General features: G+C 36.7%; 1 protein-coding gene across 1 annotated transcript in view; it reads right to left on the reverse strand.

Moving 5' to 3' along the window:
• The window catches only part of NAAT1 (Nutrient Amino Acid Transporter 1), a 101,272-nt gene that overhangs the window by 74,277 nt on the left and 13,834 nt on the right, over window positions 1-13,161 (reverse strand). Inside the window, exon 2 of the mRNA XM_083125473.1 lies at window positions 2,022-2,114. Within this exon, the coding sequence (XP_082981599.1) occupies window positions 2,022-2,057 (36 nt within the window). The 5' untranslated portion in view covers window positions 2,058-2,114. The remainder of the gene's footprint in view (window positions 1-2,021; window positions 2,115-13,161) is intronic.

The following is a 13,161-nucleotide window of genomic DNA, read 5'->3' on the forward strand; positions in this document are numbered from 1 at the left end:
ACATTGTCCATCACCATGTTCGTGCGCTTTATTTGATCCAAAAAGAGCTTCAAGAATTGAAAAAAAACTCAAAACAAGCTGTTGACAACTTCTGCACCAGCATACATCAAAATCCATCGCTTAAAAACACACAGGATGTGACAGAAAAATTAATGAAAATAGTCATGGACAATTTGCACGGTAATATTCATGGATCCCACTGTACAGTGTGATGCATAAGTATTTCTCGGTACCTTGTTTGTCACAATTCTTGAAGCATTCATTGGCTTGGCAACACTTACGCATCCCCAGCTACCATATGGATGACTTCCGCTTGCCTATGCTTCAGTTACATGATGTACTGTGCAACAGCCTTCTGCAATGATTGGCAATACGTGACAAAATTTCCACCAGGTGGCTCAACTAATGAACCCTCTCTGTACGCACAAAGTTTCAAGAATAAAAAAATTATGATATTGGTGAAATCAGTGGTGGCATTAACATCAAATTTTAGAAGCTCCAAATAGAGTTTACTTGTTCGAACAATGTACAACTGAGACTGTGCACATTATATAGTTTCTTCTTCCCTTCTAGTTGTAGTTTTACTTTTTTCTAATTTATTCCTTTTGTACATTTAACTACATCAATGTTCCCTCTTTCACGACTCATCCTGTTTTTTTTGTTTTTTTTTTGTTTTTTTTTCATATTCATACGTTATACGTTGACGTACATTTTTGGTCATTTCATAATAGCATATTCTCCTCTTGTGAACATAAATAACTCTCTCTCCCTCAGAATTCTCATCCACTCATTCCTATTGGCAGGTTCGATACCCGGTGGAGGCACATGGTGGTTCGGATCCCACTTTAACCTGTAGGTCCAGTTCCTATTACCCTATCTGTGTAAAAGTGGACTTACAGCAAAACCCAAAGTAAAGTTCGGTGTTTTACGTTCGCTGTTCAGCCGGCCTCCGTGGAGAAGTGGTTAGCACAAAGCGCTACGACGTCAGGGGTCCCGGGTTCGAATCCCGACCTGGGCGTTCATTCTCATCCTCAGCTTCGCGATTAGTCAAAAGTGGCAGAAAAGCGAAGTAAAATAAACCAAGTTAATCAAAATCAACGCTTGCTCCTTAGTTGTCATTCTCACAAGTTCTTACTTCTATCTGTGCCTCCACCCCCAAGTCTTAACCATGCTCGACCGCATCTTGCAATCCTGTCTACTTGCTTGATACAAGCTACTTCCGTAAAATTTAACGAACACGAAACGATGACGTCACGCGGAAGTCCTTGACTCTGTAAATGTTATTGTTATGGTTATAAGGGTTCATATGAATTATCACTAGCAAAATTTAATCGGAAAAGAGACAATCTAGAATTGTTGTTTTGTACGAATTTGCAAGGGTGTACATTCACAATGCCGGTCTCCGTGGTGAAGTGGTTAGCACATCGCGCTACGACGTCAGGAGTCCCGGGATCGAATTCACGCCTCCGCTTTTTTTTTTTTTTTTTTTTTTTGCGAGTGTCCCATCATCATATCACCATCTTCATCTTCGCGATTAGGCAAAAGTGGCCAGAAAAGCGAAGTGGAATAAGTCCAATCAACCAATCAAATCAATCTACGTCACAGAAAAATTCCTGAACTCAGAAAGTGCCGAGAGAACCCCACATGTATGCAATCCATTTTGATACAGATGCAGTAGATAAAATATTTGGTGCCTATAAACATACATTTAACCACACATACCGAAAAACTCCATCAGCTTCCTCCTAAAACTTTGCACAAAGGTCCAATTCATACTGGCTTTAAATGTACACTTACACCCCATAAACATGAACTTAAAACTCTCTCGCCTAGATTGAAAATTCTGATAAACTCCTACCTATAAATTATCACAGACACACAAAGCAGCAGCATGGAAATTAAGTGAATGACCGTTCTGGTGGACAATTCGTCTACCATTACTTTTGCTGTCCGATTTACTGTTTACAACTTAAAAGATTTTTCTTAAAGATAAAGTAAACAACAACAAAACGTGTACTCACCGTATTTTGTAGATCGTATTTGTTCTTTTTGAACATCCTGCGCGCAATCTCCTATTCAGATGGTTGTCAGCAAGTCCTTCCAGATCGCACCACCTTCAATGAAGAAAAGATGCACACGTCACTCGCTAAAGCTCACAGATATCGAACAACTAAAAAACAGAGCGCCAGTAGATGGCGTTACTGCTCGTGCTAATTGCAATAAAAGAAAACGAACGTGCTCCGGAAAAGTTACATCACCAAACAAAAACCTTTACTTGTCACTCTCGGGGCGTGACTTAACACTTGGGCAACAATAATTTTCGCGACACGGAACGTCAAGATATCGTGCAAACGCCCGGTCCTGGAAGTTGTAGGTCAACAACAGGCGATGTTGCTGTAAAGACTGACAGTCCAGGCGCCGGGTTTGCCTCAAGAAGTTCCTTCTTCTCCTTGCAACAACCAATAGAGAGCTGAGGTTTGCGGTTATAGGAGGAAATGATTCCGGGGAAGCCCGAACGACTCCAACCCATTGGTGCTGGACTTTCACTCTGCAGGTGAGCTCATTACTAAACAGGAAGATACAGCAGAGAAGAATAACAAGAGCAAAATGCATCATGCGATTTTTAAAAAGGGAAAAGCAAAAGTATGTTCAGCTGATGCTTATTACGACCACTATGTCCCCTGAGCGGGAATCACGAGACTCGAGGAACATAGAACAGCTGCTGAATACTTACTTATCTGGCCAATATTACGTGTAGAATGCTGTGCAATTGCAGTATTGAGTTTGCGAAACATACAGGGTGTCCCAGCTAAAAATAGCCCGGCTCCGCTCAACAGTTACATGCAAAGGATCATGAAAAGAAGTGTTTGTACTGATGGCCTTGAGTACCTATAACGGGTCACGTTGCAATGGACTATTCCATTCTACTGGTGCAATATAGCCGTCATTTGCTTCACAGACTTAACTGGGACACCCAGTACAACCATATGTAGGCTGTATATAGTTGACGTCCTGACTCGAACGGCACTTTACATCAAAGAAAGTTCGTAATGATCAGTTTTCCTCTGACAACCACGTCGAAGTCCACGTGGAGCCCAGTACATCCTTCCCTCAAACCTTTCCCACCAATAGCGTCCGTTTTAGGAACTGACAGCTCTTGTTAAGTCCACGTGGAAGGAAATGCGATGTGGCCAATTCAGTTTCTTTAGAGTTTTCATAACGTGAGGTTGCGGTTATTTTTGCCAGCTTGTGTTATGGTTTCTTTTTTCAAACGATGTGCAGACCTTGGGAGCGTAGCGTCGTCGCAGTTCGTGTTGCATGTCTAACACTGCAGGTAAAAGTGACGACAGTGCTTCTCAGGAAAACAGGTGCCGGCTCGAAACCAGATAAGCGTCAAATAAATATACCAAACTGACGTTCGAATCAGGACTTCAACTATAGCAGGTGCTTCAAAATTAAAGTTGTCCTACTCAGAGCCATCTAGAGCATCGGATTGTTGTGAGACATGGAGACCATGCGGAAGCATACGGTGATTAAAAAAAGTTAAAATTCAAGTTCAAGTAAAAAGGGGGGGGGACAAATATTCACATCGCCCGGGTAAACATTTTATCAGGTCGATTTACTTGTAATAACACATTCATGAAATCACAAAAAGTATTATAGGAATTTTGTACTATTTTTGTACAATTTTGTACATCAAATCAAAAATAGTACAAAATTCCTGCACTGTTTATTATCAGATTCTCGAAAATGTACTAAAGCATTTTCTTGTAGTACCACTTTTGATTTTTCTCGTATACTTGACTTGTACAAAAAAATTTATTTGCTGTACAAAATAATACAAATTCCTGCACTGTATATTTCTTAATTCTCGAAACTGGTACTGCAGCTTTTAATTGTACGATAGTACCACTTTTGATTTGAATTTTTATAATTCATTTGACTTGTACCAAATTATACAAAAATAGTACAAAATTCCTGCACTGTTTATTTTCTGATTCTCGAAAATGTACTAAAGCATTTTCTTGTAGTACCACTTTTGATTTTTCTCGTATACTTGACTTGTACAAAAAATTTTATTTGCTGTACAAAATAATACAAATTCCTGCACTGTATATTTCTTAATTCTCGAAACTGGTACTGCAGCTTTTAATTGTACGATAGTACCACTTTTGATTTGAATTTTTATAGTTTATTTGACTTGTACCAAATTATACAAAAATAGTACAAAATTCCTGCACTGTTTATTTTCTGATTCTCGAAAATGTACTAAAGCATTTTCTTGTAGTACCACTTTTGATTTTTCTCGTATACTTGACTTGTACAAAAAAATTTATTTGCTGTACAAAATAATACAAATTCCTGCACTGTATATTTCTTAATTCTCGAAACTGGTACTGCAGCTTTTAATTGTACGATAGTACCACTTTTGATTTGAATTTTTATAGTTTATTTGACTTGTACCAAATTATACAAAAATAGTACAAAATTCCTGCACTGTTTATTTTCTGATTCTCGAAAATGTACTAAAGCATTTTCTTGTAGTACCACTTTTGATTTTTCTCGTATACTTGACTTGTACAAAAAATTTTATTTGCTGTACAAAATAATACAAATTCCTGCACTGTATATTTCTTAATTCTCGAAACTGGTACTGCAGCTTTTAATTGTACGATAGTACCACTTTTGATTTGAATTTTTATAGTTTATTTGACTTGTACCAAATTATACAAAAATAGTACAAAATTCCTGCACTGTTTATTTTCTGATTCTCGAAAATGTACTAAAGCATTTTCTTGTAGTACCACTTTTGATTTTTCTCGTATACTTGACTTGTACAAAAAAATTTATTTGCTGTACAAAATAATACAAATTCCTGCACTGTATATTTCTTAATTCTCGAAACTGGTACTGCAGCTTTTAATTGTACGATAGTACCACTTTTGATTTGAATTTTTATAGTTTATTTGACTTGTACCAAATTATACAAAAATAGTACAAAATTCCTGCACTGTTTATTTTCTGATTCTCGAAAATGTACTAAAGCATTTTCTTGTAGTACCACTTTTGATTTTTCTCGTATACTTGACTTGTACAAAAAAATTTATTTGCTGTACAAAATAATACAAATTCCTGCACTGTATATTTCTTAATTCTCGAAACTGGTACTGCAGCTTTTAATTGTACGATAGTACCACTTTTGATTTGAATTTTTATAGTTTATTTGACTTGTACCAAATTATACAAAAATAGTACAAAATTCCTGCACTGTTTATTTTCTGATTCTCGAAAATGTACTAAAGCATTTTCTTGTAGTACCACTTTTGATTTTTCTCGTATACTTGACTTGTACAAAAAATTTTATTTGCTGTACAAAATAATACAAATTCCTGCACTGTATATTTCTTAATTCTCGAAACTGGTACTGCAGCTTTTAATTGTACGATAGTACCACTTTTGATTTGAATTTTTATAGTTTATTTGACTTGTACCAAATTATACAAAAATAGTACAAAATTCCTGCACTGTTTATTTTCTGATTCTCGAAAATGTACTAAAGCATTTTCTTGTAGTACCACTTTTGATTTTTCTCGTATACTTGACTTGTACAAAAAATTTTATTTGCTGTACAAAATAATACAAATTCCTGCACTGTATATTTCTTAATTCTCGAAACTGGTACTGCAGCTTTTAATTGTACGATAGTACCACTTTTGATTTGAATTTTTATAGTTTATTTGACTTGTACCAAATTATACAAAAATAGTACAAAATTCCTGCACTGTTTATTTTCTGATTCTCGAAAATGTACTAAAGCATTTTCTTGTAGTACCACTTTTGATTTTTCTCGTATACTTGACTTGTACAAAAAAATTTATTTGCTGTACAAAATAATACAAATTCCTGCACTGTATATTTCTTAATTCTCGAAACTGGTACTGCAGCTTTTAATTGTACGATAGTACCACTTTTGATTTGAATTTTTATAGTTTATTTGACTTGTACCAAATTATACAAAAATAGTACAAAATTCCTGCACTGTTTATTTTCTGATTCTCGAAAATGTACTAAAGCATTTTCTTGTAGTACCACTTTTGATTTTTCTCGTATACTTGACTTGTACAAAAAAATTTATTTGCTGTACAAAATAATACAAATTCCTGCACTGTATATTTCTTAATTCTCGAAACTGGTACTGCAGCTTTTAATTGTACGATAGTACCACTTTTGATTTGAATTTTTATAGTTTATTTGACTTGTACCAAATTATACAAAAATAGTACAAAATTCCTGCACTGTTTATTTTCTGATTCTCGAAAATGTACTAAAGCATTTTCTTGTAGTACCACTTTTGATTTTTCTCGTATACTTGACTTGTACAAAAAAATTTATTTGCTGTACAAAATAATACAAATTCCTGCACTGTATATTTCTTAATTCTCGAAACTGGTACTGCAGCTTTTAATTGTACGATAGTACCACTTTTGATTTGAATTTTTATAGTTTATTTGACTTGTACCAAATTATACAAAAATAGTACAAAATTCCTGCACTGTTTATTTTCTGATTCTCGAAAATGTACTAAAGCATTTTCTTGTAGTACCACTTTTGATTTTTCTCGTATACTTGACTTGTACAAAAAAATTTATTTGCTGTACAAAATAATACAAATTCCTGCACTGTATATTTCTTAATTCTCGAAACTGGTACTGCAGCTTTTAATTGTACGATAGTACCACTTTTGATTTGAATTTTTATAGTTTATTTGACTTGTACCAAATTATACAAAAATAGTACAAAATTCCTGCACTGTTTATTTTCTGATTCTCGAAAATGTACTAAAGCATTTTCTTGTAGTACCACTTTTGATTTTTCTCGTATACTTGACTTGTACAAAAAAATTTATTTGCTGTACAAAATAATACAAATTCCTGCACTGTATATTTCTTAATTCTCGAAACTGGTACTGCAGCTTTTAATTGTACGATAGTACCACTTTTGATTTGAATTTTTATAGTTTATTTGACTTGTACCAAATTATACAAAAATAGTACAAAATTCCTGCACTGTTTATTTTCTGATTCTCGAAAATGTACTAAAGCATTTACTTGTAGTACAACTTTTGATTTGGATTTTTCACGGTTATTTGACTTGTACATTTTTTACTTGCTGTACAAAATTGTACAAAAAAGTACAAAATTCCTGCACTGTTTATTTTCTGATGATCGAAAATGTGCTAAGGCATTTATTTGTAGTACAACTTTTGAATTTGATTTTTCTCGTTTACTTGACTTGTACAACAATTTTTTATTTGCTGTACAAAATAATACACATTCCTGCACTGTATATTTCTTAATTCTCGAAAGTGGTACTGCAGTTTTTAATTGTAGTACCGCTTTTGATTTGAATTTTTCTAGTTTATTTGACTTGTACAAAATTGTACAAAAATAGTACAAAATTCCTGCATTGTTTATTTTTGAATTCTCGAAAGTGGTACTACAGCATTTACTTGTAGTACCACATTTGATTTTGATTTTTCTCTGTTATTTGACTTGTACAAAATTTTTGATTTGGTGTTCAAAATTGTACAAAAATAGTACAAAATGTACATTTTTTTTTTATTTCATGAAAGTGGTACTACAAGTACGTAAATGGAGCTCATTTCTCTCGGTTTATAACTAAACATACATCGATACTTAGGAAATCGTCTTTTCCTCGCTCAGATGAAAAGGGAAACAGTGAGAAAAATAATCACGTGGTACTCCTGATGCCATATGTCGGTAAGACATGAGGGTGACGACAACAGCTTGGTCACTTGTGCTGGAACTTGTACTCGTCGTTGACCTCAAAATCCCAAGAGAGCAGTGCTTCATATTACTCAACAGATGGCACTGGTTTATAACGTAACGCGACGTCTACTTATTTATTTAACGTGCCTGACGTCACTCTGGTTCTACATTACAATGGTAATGTCAAACCCACAAAACAATTAAACAAATAAACAAAAGGCAATCATTAAGAACCTATTTACCTTTTGTCCCAGGGTAAGTGCCATCAGTTGGAGCCCAAGAGATTACATAGGGTAGAACAAATCACACCACAGGGTTAGTTCTATATATATACACTGTAATTTCTATAAAAGAGCACATGCATAAACATTACATCATTGCCCCTTTCATTCTCACAGTCACACTCGCATTCATTTCTCGGCAATCCAATAGACATGAGTAATTAATACAATAATAGTTCGGCGGCATGTTTAAAGTTAGCTACATTAATTTAAACTGTTCTTAATTTGACATTTTACTTTTGCATTTACGGAAAAACATGTTCCGGTCGGAGCTTTACCTGTACGACAAAACACTACTCCTTTTAAGTTGTTGTTGTTGAATGAATGTTAATCTATATATTGTTAATTTTGAGGTTAACAAGGATCACTGATATATAATTATATTGACAATTTATAACGTCGTACAATCTGAATGTTAAATACTTTGGATGAATGGATAATTGAACGCTGTACGGTTTTACATGTTAAATGATAGTTGATGCAATTTAATCACCGTAATAAGCAATGTCTTGGTAATGTTTACGTAATTAGCGAGTTCATTGGATGTCACGACGGGGCGAACGAAGCTTATCCATTTTCACGTCCATTCCGGCTTACCTTTGTCGGCTCTGACTGAAGTCCTCGTGGTGAAGTCGTGGATATTTGCGGCGTGGTCAATAGATGGCTTCCGGGCGATAAGATAGGATCTCCGCATCTTCAAGGTGGCAACTGGGTCAGACGCCCCCCAGCAGGGCCTTTCTCTGTCTCTACTCCATATTGATAGTACACAGACACGTGCGAAATAACACAACACGGAACGGAGCGACACACAAAGCGGATACTTTACGCGGGTGGTTCGCGAAAGATTGACGATGATAACACGTCGAAGAAAATCTGAGTAAAACTGGTTGATAGCGCGTCGAAGAAAATCTGAATAATACTGGTGGTTTCCCTTCTCTGCGCGTCTATTTATTTGCTATTCAAAAGGTCTGTTACGGTACCCTCTCTGTCCAAGCGTTGCTAAATTGTCATCAAATCGTAGGCTCTTGTCCTGTTATCTTCGCCCGTATATTTGGAGTTCTTTGACCCTTCTCGAGCAGCACCTCGAGTAGAGGTTAGCCAAAGACCAGGCCCATTGTAACCTGCACGTTCGTTCCGAAGACCGTGCCAGGAAGTCTGTAGCTATTGTTATCCAGTCTAGCTGTTTAACCTTTAATATCGGGCTTAATTTATCTCCTATCAAATTCTGCTTTGGGGATTTCGTCGATGATAATCTGCTGCTGGGCTGTCTTTAATTTCAGTTGAATCTGACCATTGGTAACAAAGTTGTATTTTTATATTTCTTTACCCGAGGCTCGGCCTCTTCTCTCGGGAAACAGGCTAGTCCTTCGCACTCTGCCGTCCAAGTCCCGGTGAACAGCAACAATCCAATGCATATTATTGCTTATTACGATGATTAATTGATTTACCTGATAATTAGCAAGATTTTATCGTTATAGGTTGTTTGCAAATCCATTAAATGCCTATTGAATTAACAATTGGAAAACACAAGCATAAAAACCTAATTAATGCATTGGTAAACTTTTAGAGGAATTGTCCTACACAATCACATTCTTTGTTGAAAAACACAGTCGTTGAAACTAGAAGAAGATTGTCCGTGACTGGCTTACTTGAAATCTGTTACACATAATCTAACATGTGTACAATATGATGGAAATAAGATACATTGGAAGTGCTTAAAATGATAATGTTACTCATAAGAAATTGTATATATCTGTTTGAACCAAGTGTAGTTGGGTTTCGGGGATTTCATCAGAAGTTTTTCAGCTGAGAATACATTACAGTACGTACTGAAATATATTAGAAACATTATGTATTGGTTTTTATCGTTAAAATAAATGGGCAAAATCACCAAATGGCTTGCGACAGAGTTATCGAAGAACATCTTGAGAAAATACAGGAAGCACAATTGTTGGATCGGATTTAATGACTGTAGTTCCCAGGCTACTGACGTTGCCAGACAATTTCGTTCGAATATGATATACTTCGGTGTCTTGGCTTCAAAGGTACTCTTGTTTCTCTTTTTACATTCCTATTTCTTTGGTCTTTCTCTCCCTTCTCTTTTAACTTTTCTGTCTACTCCAGTCTCTGATTTTTCATTCCCTGCTTGTCTCTTTCTCTCGCTCTCGTTACTTTTCTTTCTTCGTTCCTCTGCTTCTCTCTCTGTCTTTTTCTCGTCTATCTCTCTCTTTCCTTTCCACCTTTCCATTTCTTGATCTTTCCTTCTCCCCTTCTCACTTTCGTTCTATGTCCCTCATTCTCCTTTCCTTGCCCACTTATCTCTCTCTCTCTCCTCTCTGTCTGTCTTTCTTTCCACTTCTCTGGCTACCTCTCTTCTTCTTTTATTCCCATGCTGCTATCCCTATCTTATCTGTTTCTTTCCATATGTCTATGCTCTTTCTCTTCCTCTCTTGTTACTTTTCTATCTCTCTATTCCTCTGCTTCTCTCTCTCTCTTCTATATCTGTTCCTTTCCACCTTTCGCCTTCTTGATCTTTTCTCCTCTTCTCACTTTCTGTCTGTTTCTCTCTCTCCCTCTCCTTTTCATTCCCTTGTTTCCAACTTCTTGTCACTCTTGTCTCTCTCTACTTTCTATTCCTTCTCTCTTCTCTCCTTATCTTTCTGCCACTTCTCTATTATATTTTCCCGTTCTTCTCTTTCTTGCTCTGTTTATTTCTGTCTCTTCATCTCTTTATTCCTTTCTCTATCTTCTGATTTCTCTCTATCTGATCCTTGCTCTACTCTAAAGAATTCTGAAATTATCTCATGTATCCATTTGAGTAACCTGGAACCCTCAAGAAAACCCATGGCGAGGCGCCTGTCCCACTGAGAAGCCAGTTGGCGTCTCAGCAGTCAAACCTGAAGATGTCAGTCAGAATTTCAAGCTGGAGAACATAGCCCAAACTTCAAAGTTTCCATTCACTAAGCCAGAGAGCAAGAAGAAGGCTACTTCCAGAGCTTCCTAGTTCACTTTACGTCCTCCAGGCGTTCAAACCACACCCATTCGCATCGTTCCTTTGTATTCATAGACCTCTCCTTTCCTCAAATTCACGCTGAACTCTCGAGGAAAGTGGCTTCGTTTCAAGGAAACAGCAAAAAGGCCTACCGAACCGCAATTGCCATGCTTTGGAACCCTCGATGCATGAAGACAGAACTAAATACGGGATAATGATTGGATGATGCGGCAGGAACTGGAGATTCCATTGTTGCCTGATTCAACCACGCTTCGGTATTGTTCGGGTTTTCCTGTTGGTAAAAATGTGGCTGTACCAGCTTACCCTTCCACCTTGCAATACCGTGAAGTCTGCAGTGATTGATGATGCGACATAGGATAAACCAAGGTTATCCATGTTAAGGTTACAGTACAACCCCCCCCCCCCATTCCCCTTGCAATCTTTCTCATGCCTTGTCAATTAGTCACCGCTCGCACTTATTCATACCTCTGGTTCGGTAGCTTGTGGATAAATGTGCTATTTGTAACTGGAATTGCACTAAGGGAAATACTCAACTCTTAGAGAGTGTACAGTGTCTCTCAATAGTTTTAGGACAACGACATTTTAAACTAGGCAACGCAATTTATACAAGGCGTTGGTGGGTTGCGTGTAGAGTTAGGCTCAATTTCAGGGTTGCCACATGCACATTAGATATTTATAAAATATGCGAAAGAAAGATATCCAAATATTATTGCATAAAACTAGAAAAAAATCAGTATTACATTTGTTGGAATACACTCAGAAAGAAACAACGTCGATTTTCTAGTATTTCATTGTTGATGTGTCTACACAAAGGCAAAGTGGAGAGAGGAAACGAAAGGGAACAAAGGAGAGGAAAAAGAGAAAGCAAAAGGAGAAGAGGAAAAGTAAAGAAGGGAAGAAAATAGAGGAAAGAGGAAGTGGATAGGAGAAGTAATGAGTGGAAAGGAAAAAGATGCGAGGAGAGATGAGGAAAATGGAGCAAAGAGAGGAAGGAAAGCGAGGTGATAGAAGAGGAGGAAAGGAGTTTGGAGAGGAGAGGAGGAGACGAGAAGAGGGAAGTGGAGAGTAGAGTGAAAGAGAGAAAGAGAGAAGAACGAAAGGATGAGGAGAACAGTGCCGTGGAGTCGGAAATATAAGACAGGAGAGGAGATAAGAGGAGTGGAGAAGAGTGGGATGAAGACAAGTGGCGAGAAAAGTAGGGAAGGCGGTATGAGATAAAAATAGAGGAGAAGGACGGTAGAGAAGAAGGAGAAGGAGAAGTTAAGAACAGAAGGGACTGGAGACGAGAGGAGAGAAGGGGTAGTTGCAGAAAATACGTCTCGGCGTCAAGAACTGATGCATTGATAAAATTATCGACATGAAACATTCATTAACATTTTATAATGTATTGGAGAATGTATTAGATCGGTGCGAAATTCCTTTTGGCCGAGTTCAGAGCAAGCTAAAATCTTCCACGTAATATCTTTGATTTTACCTGCGATTATACCACTAAAAACATGAATGTAATTTTCATATTTATAAGAATTATCCAATTTTTCTCCTCTTCTCGGTTCGTTGAAATTGAAATTTTGTTAATTAACATTTCCCCTCCTCCCATCGTTAATTCCAAACTGAATCATGGACAATGAACACAATGGGATATGTCTAAAACGTACGAAAAGTTTCTGCCACCAGAGGGGTTTGAACCTACGACCATCAGATTATCAATCCTTAACGGTAACCACTACCCCAGAAGCTTTCGCTCCTGAACACAGGTAGAAGGAGCTGACCCATATGAAATGCAGATCCAACCCCCCCTCCTACATGTCATGTGTAAAGAATACTTGTTTGTTACAAAGAAAACGAAGGTAATACGACTCGGCGAAAACATTTAATGGAGAATTGCACATGATGGAAACTTTTCAGTCGATATTTGGGAAGGTATCTTTGCATTGAACTCGAGTGGAAAAAGGGGTAATATTAGTGTGTCCTGAATTGCCACAAATATAAATGGTTATTTCATTAATATTTGTCAATGTCTTTGAAGCAGAACACAATTATCGTTAGAGTATCATAATTCAAGATCTGATACGTGAAA

This window comes from Lepisma saccharinum, chromosome 7 (assembly GCF_977018435.1).
Source record: "Lepisma saccharinum chromosome 7, izLepSacc3.1, whole genome shotgun sequence".
NCBI classification, from domain to species: Eukaryota; Metazoa; Arthropoda; class Insecta; order Zygentoma; family Lepismatidae; genus Lepisma; species Lepisma saccharinum.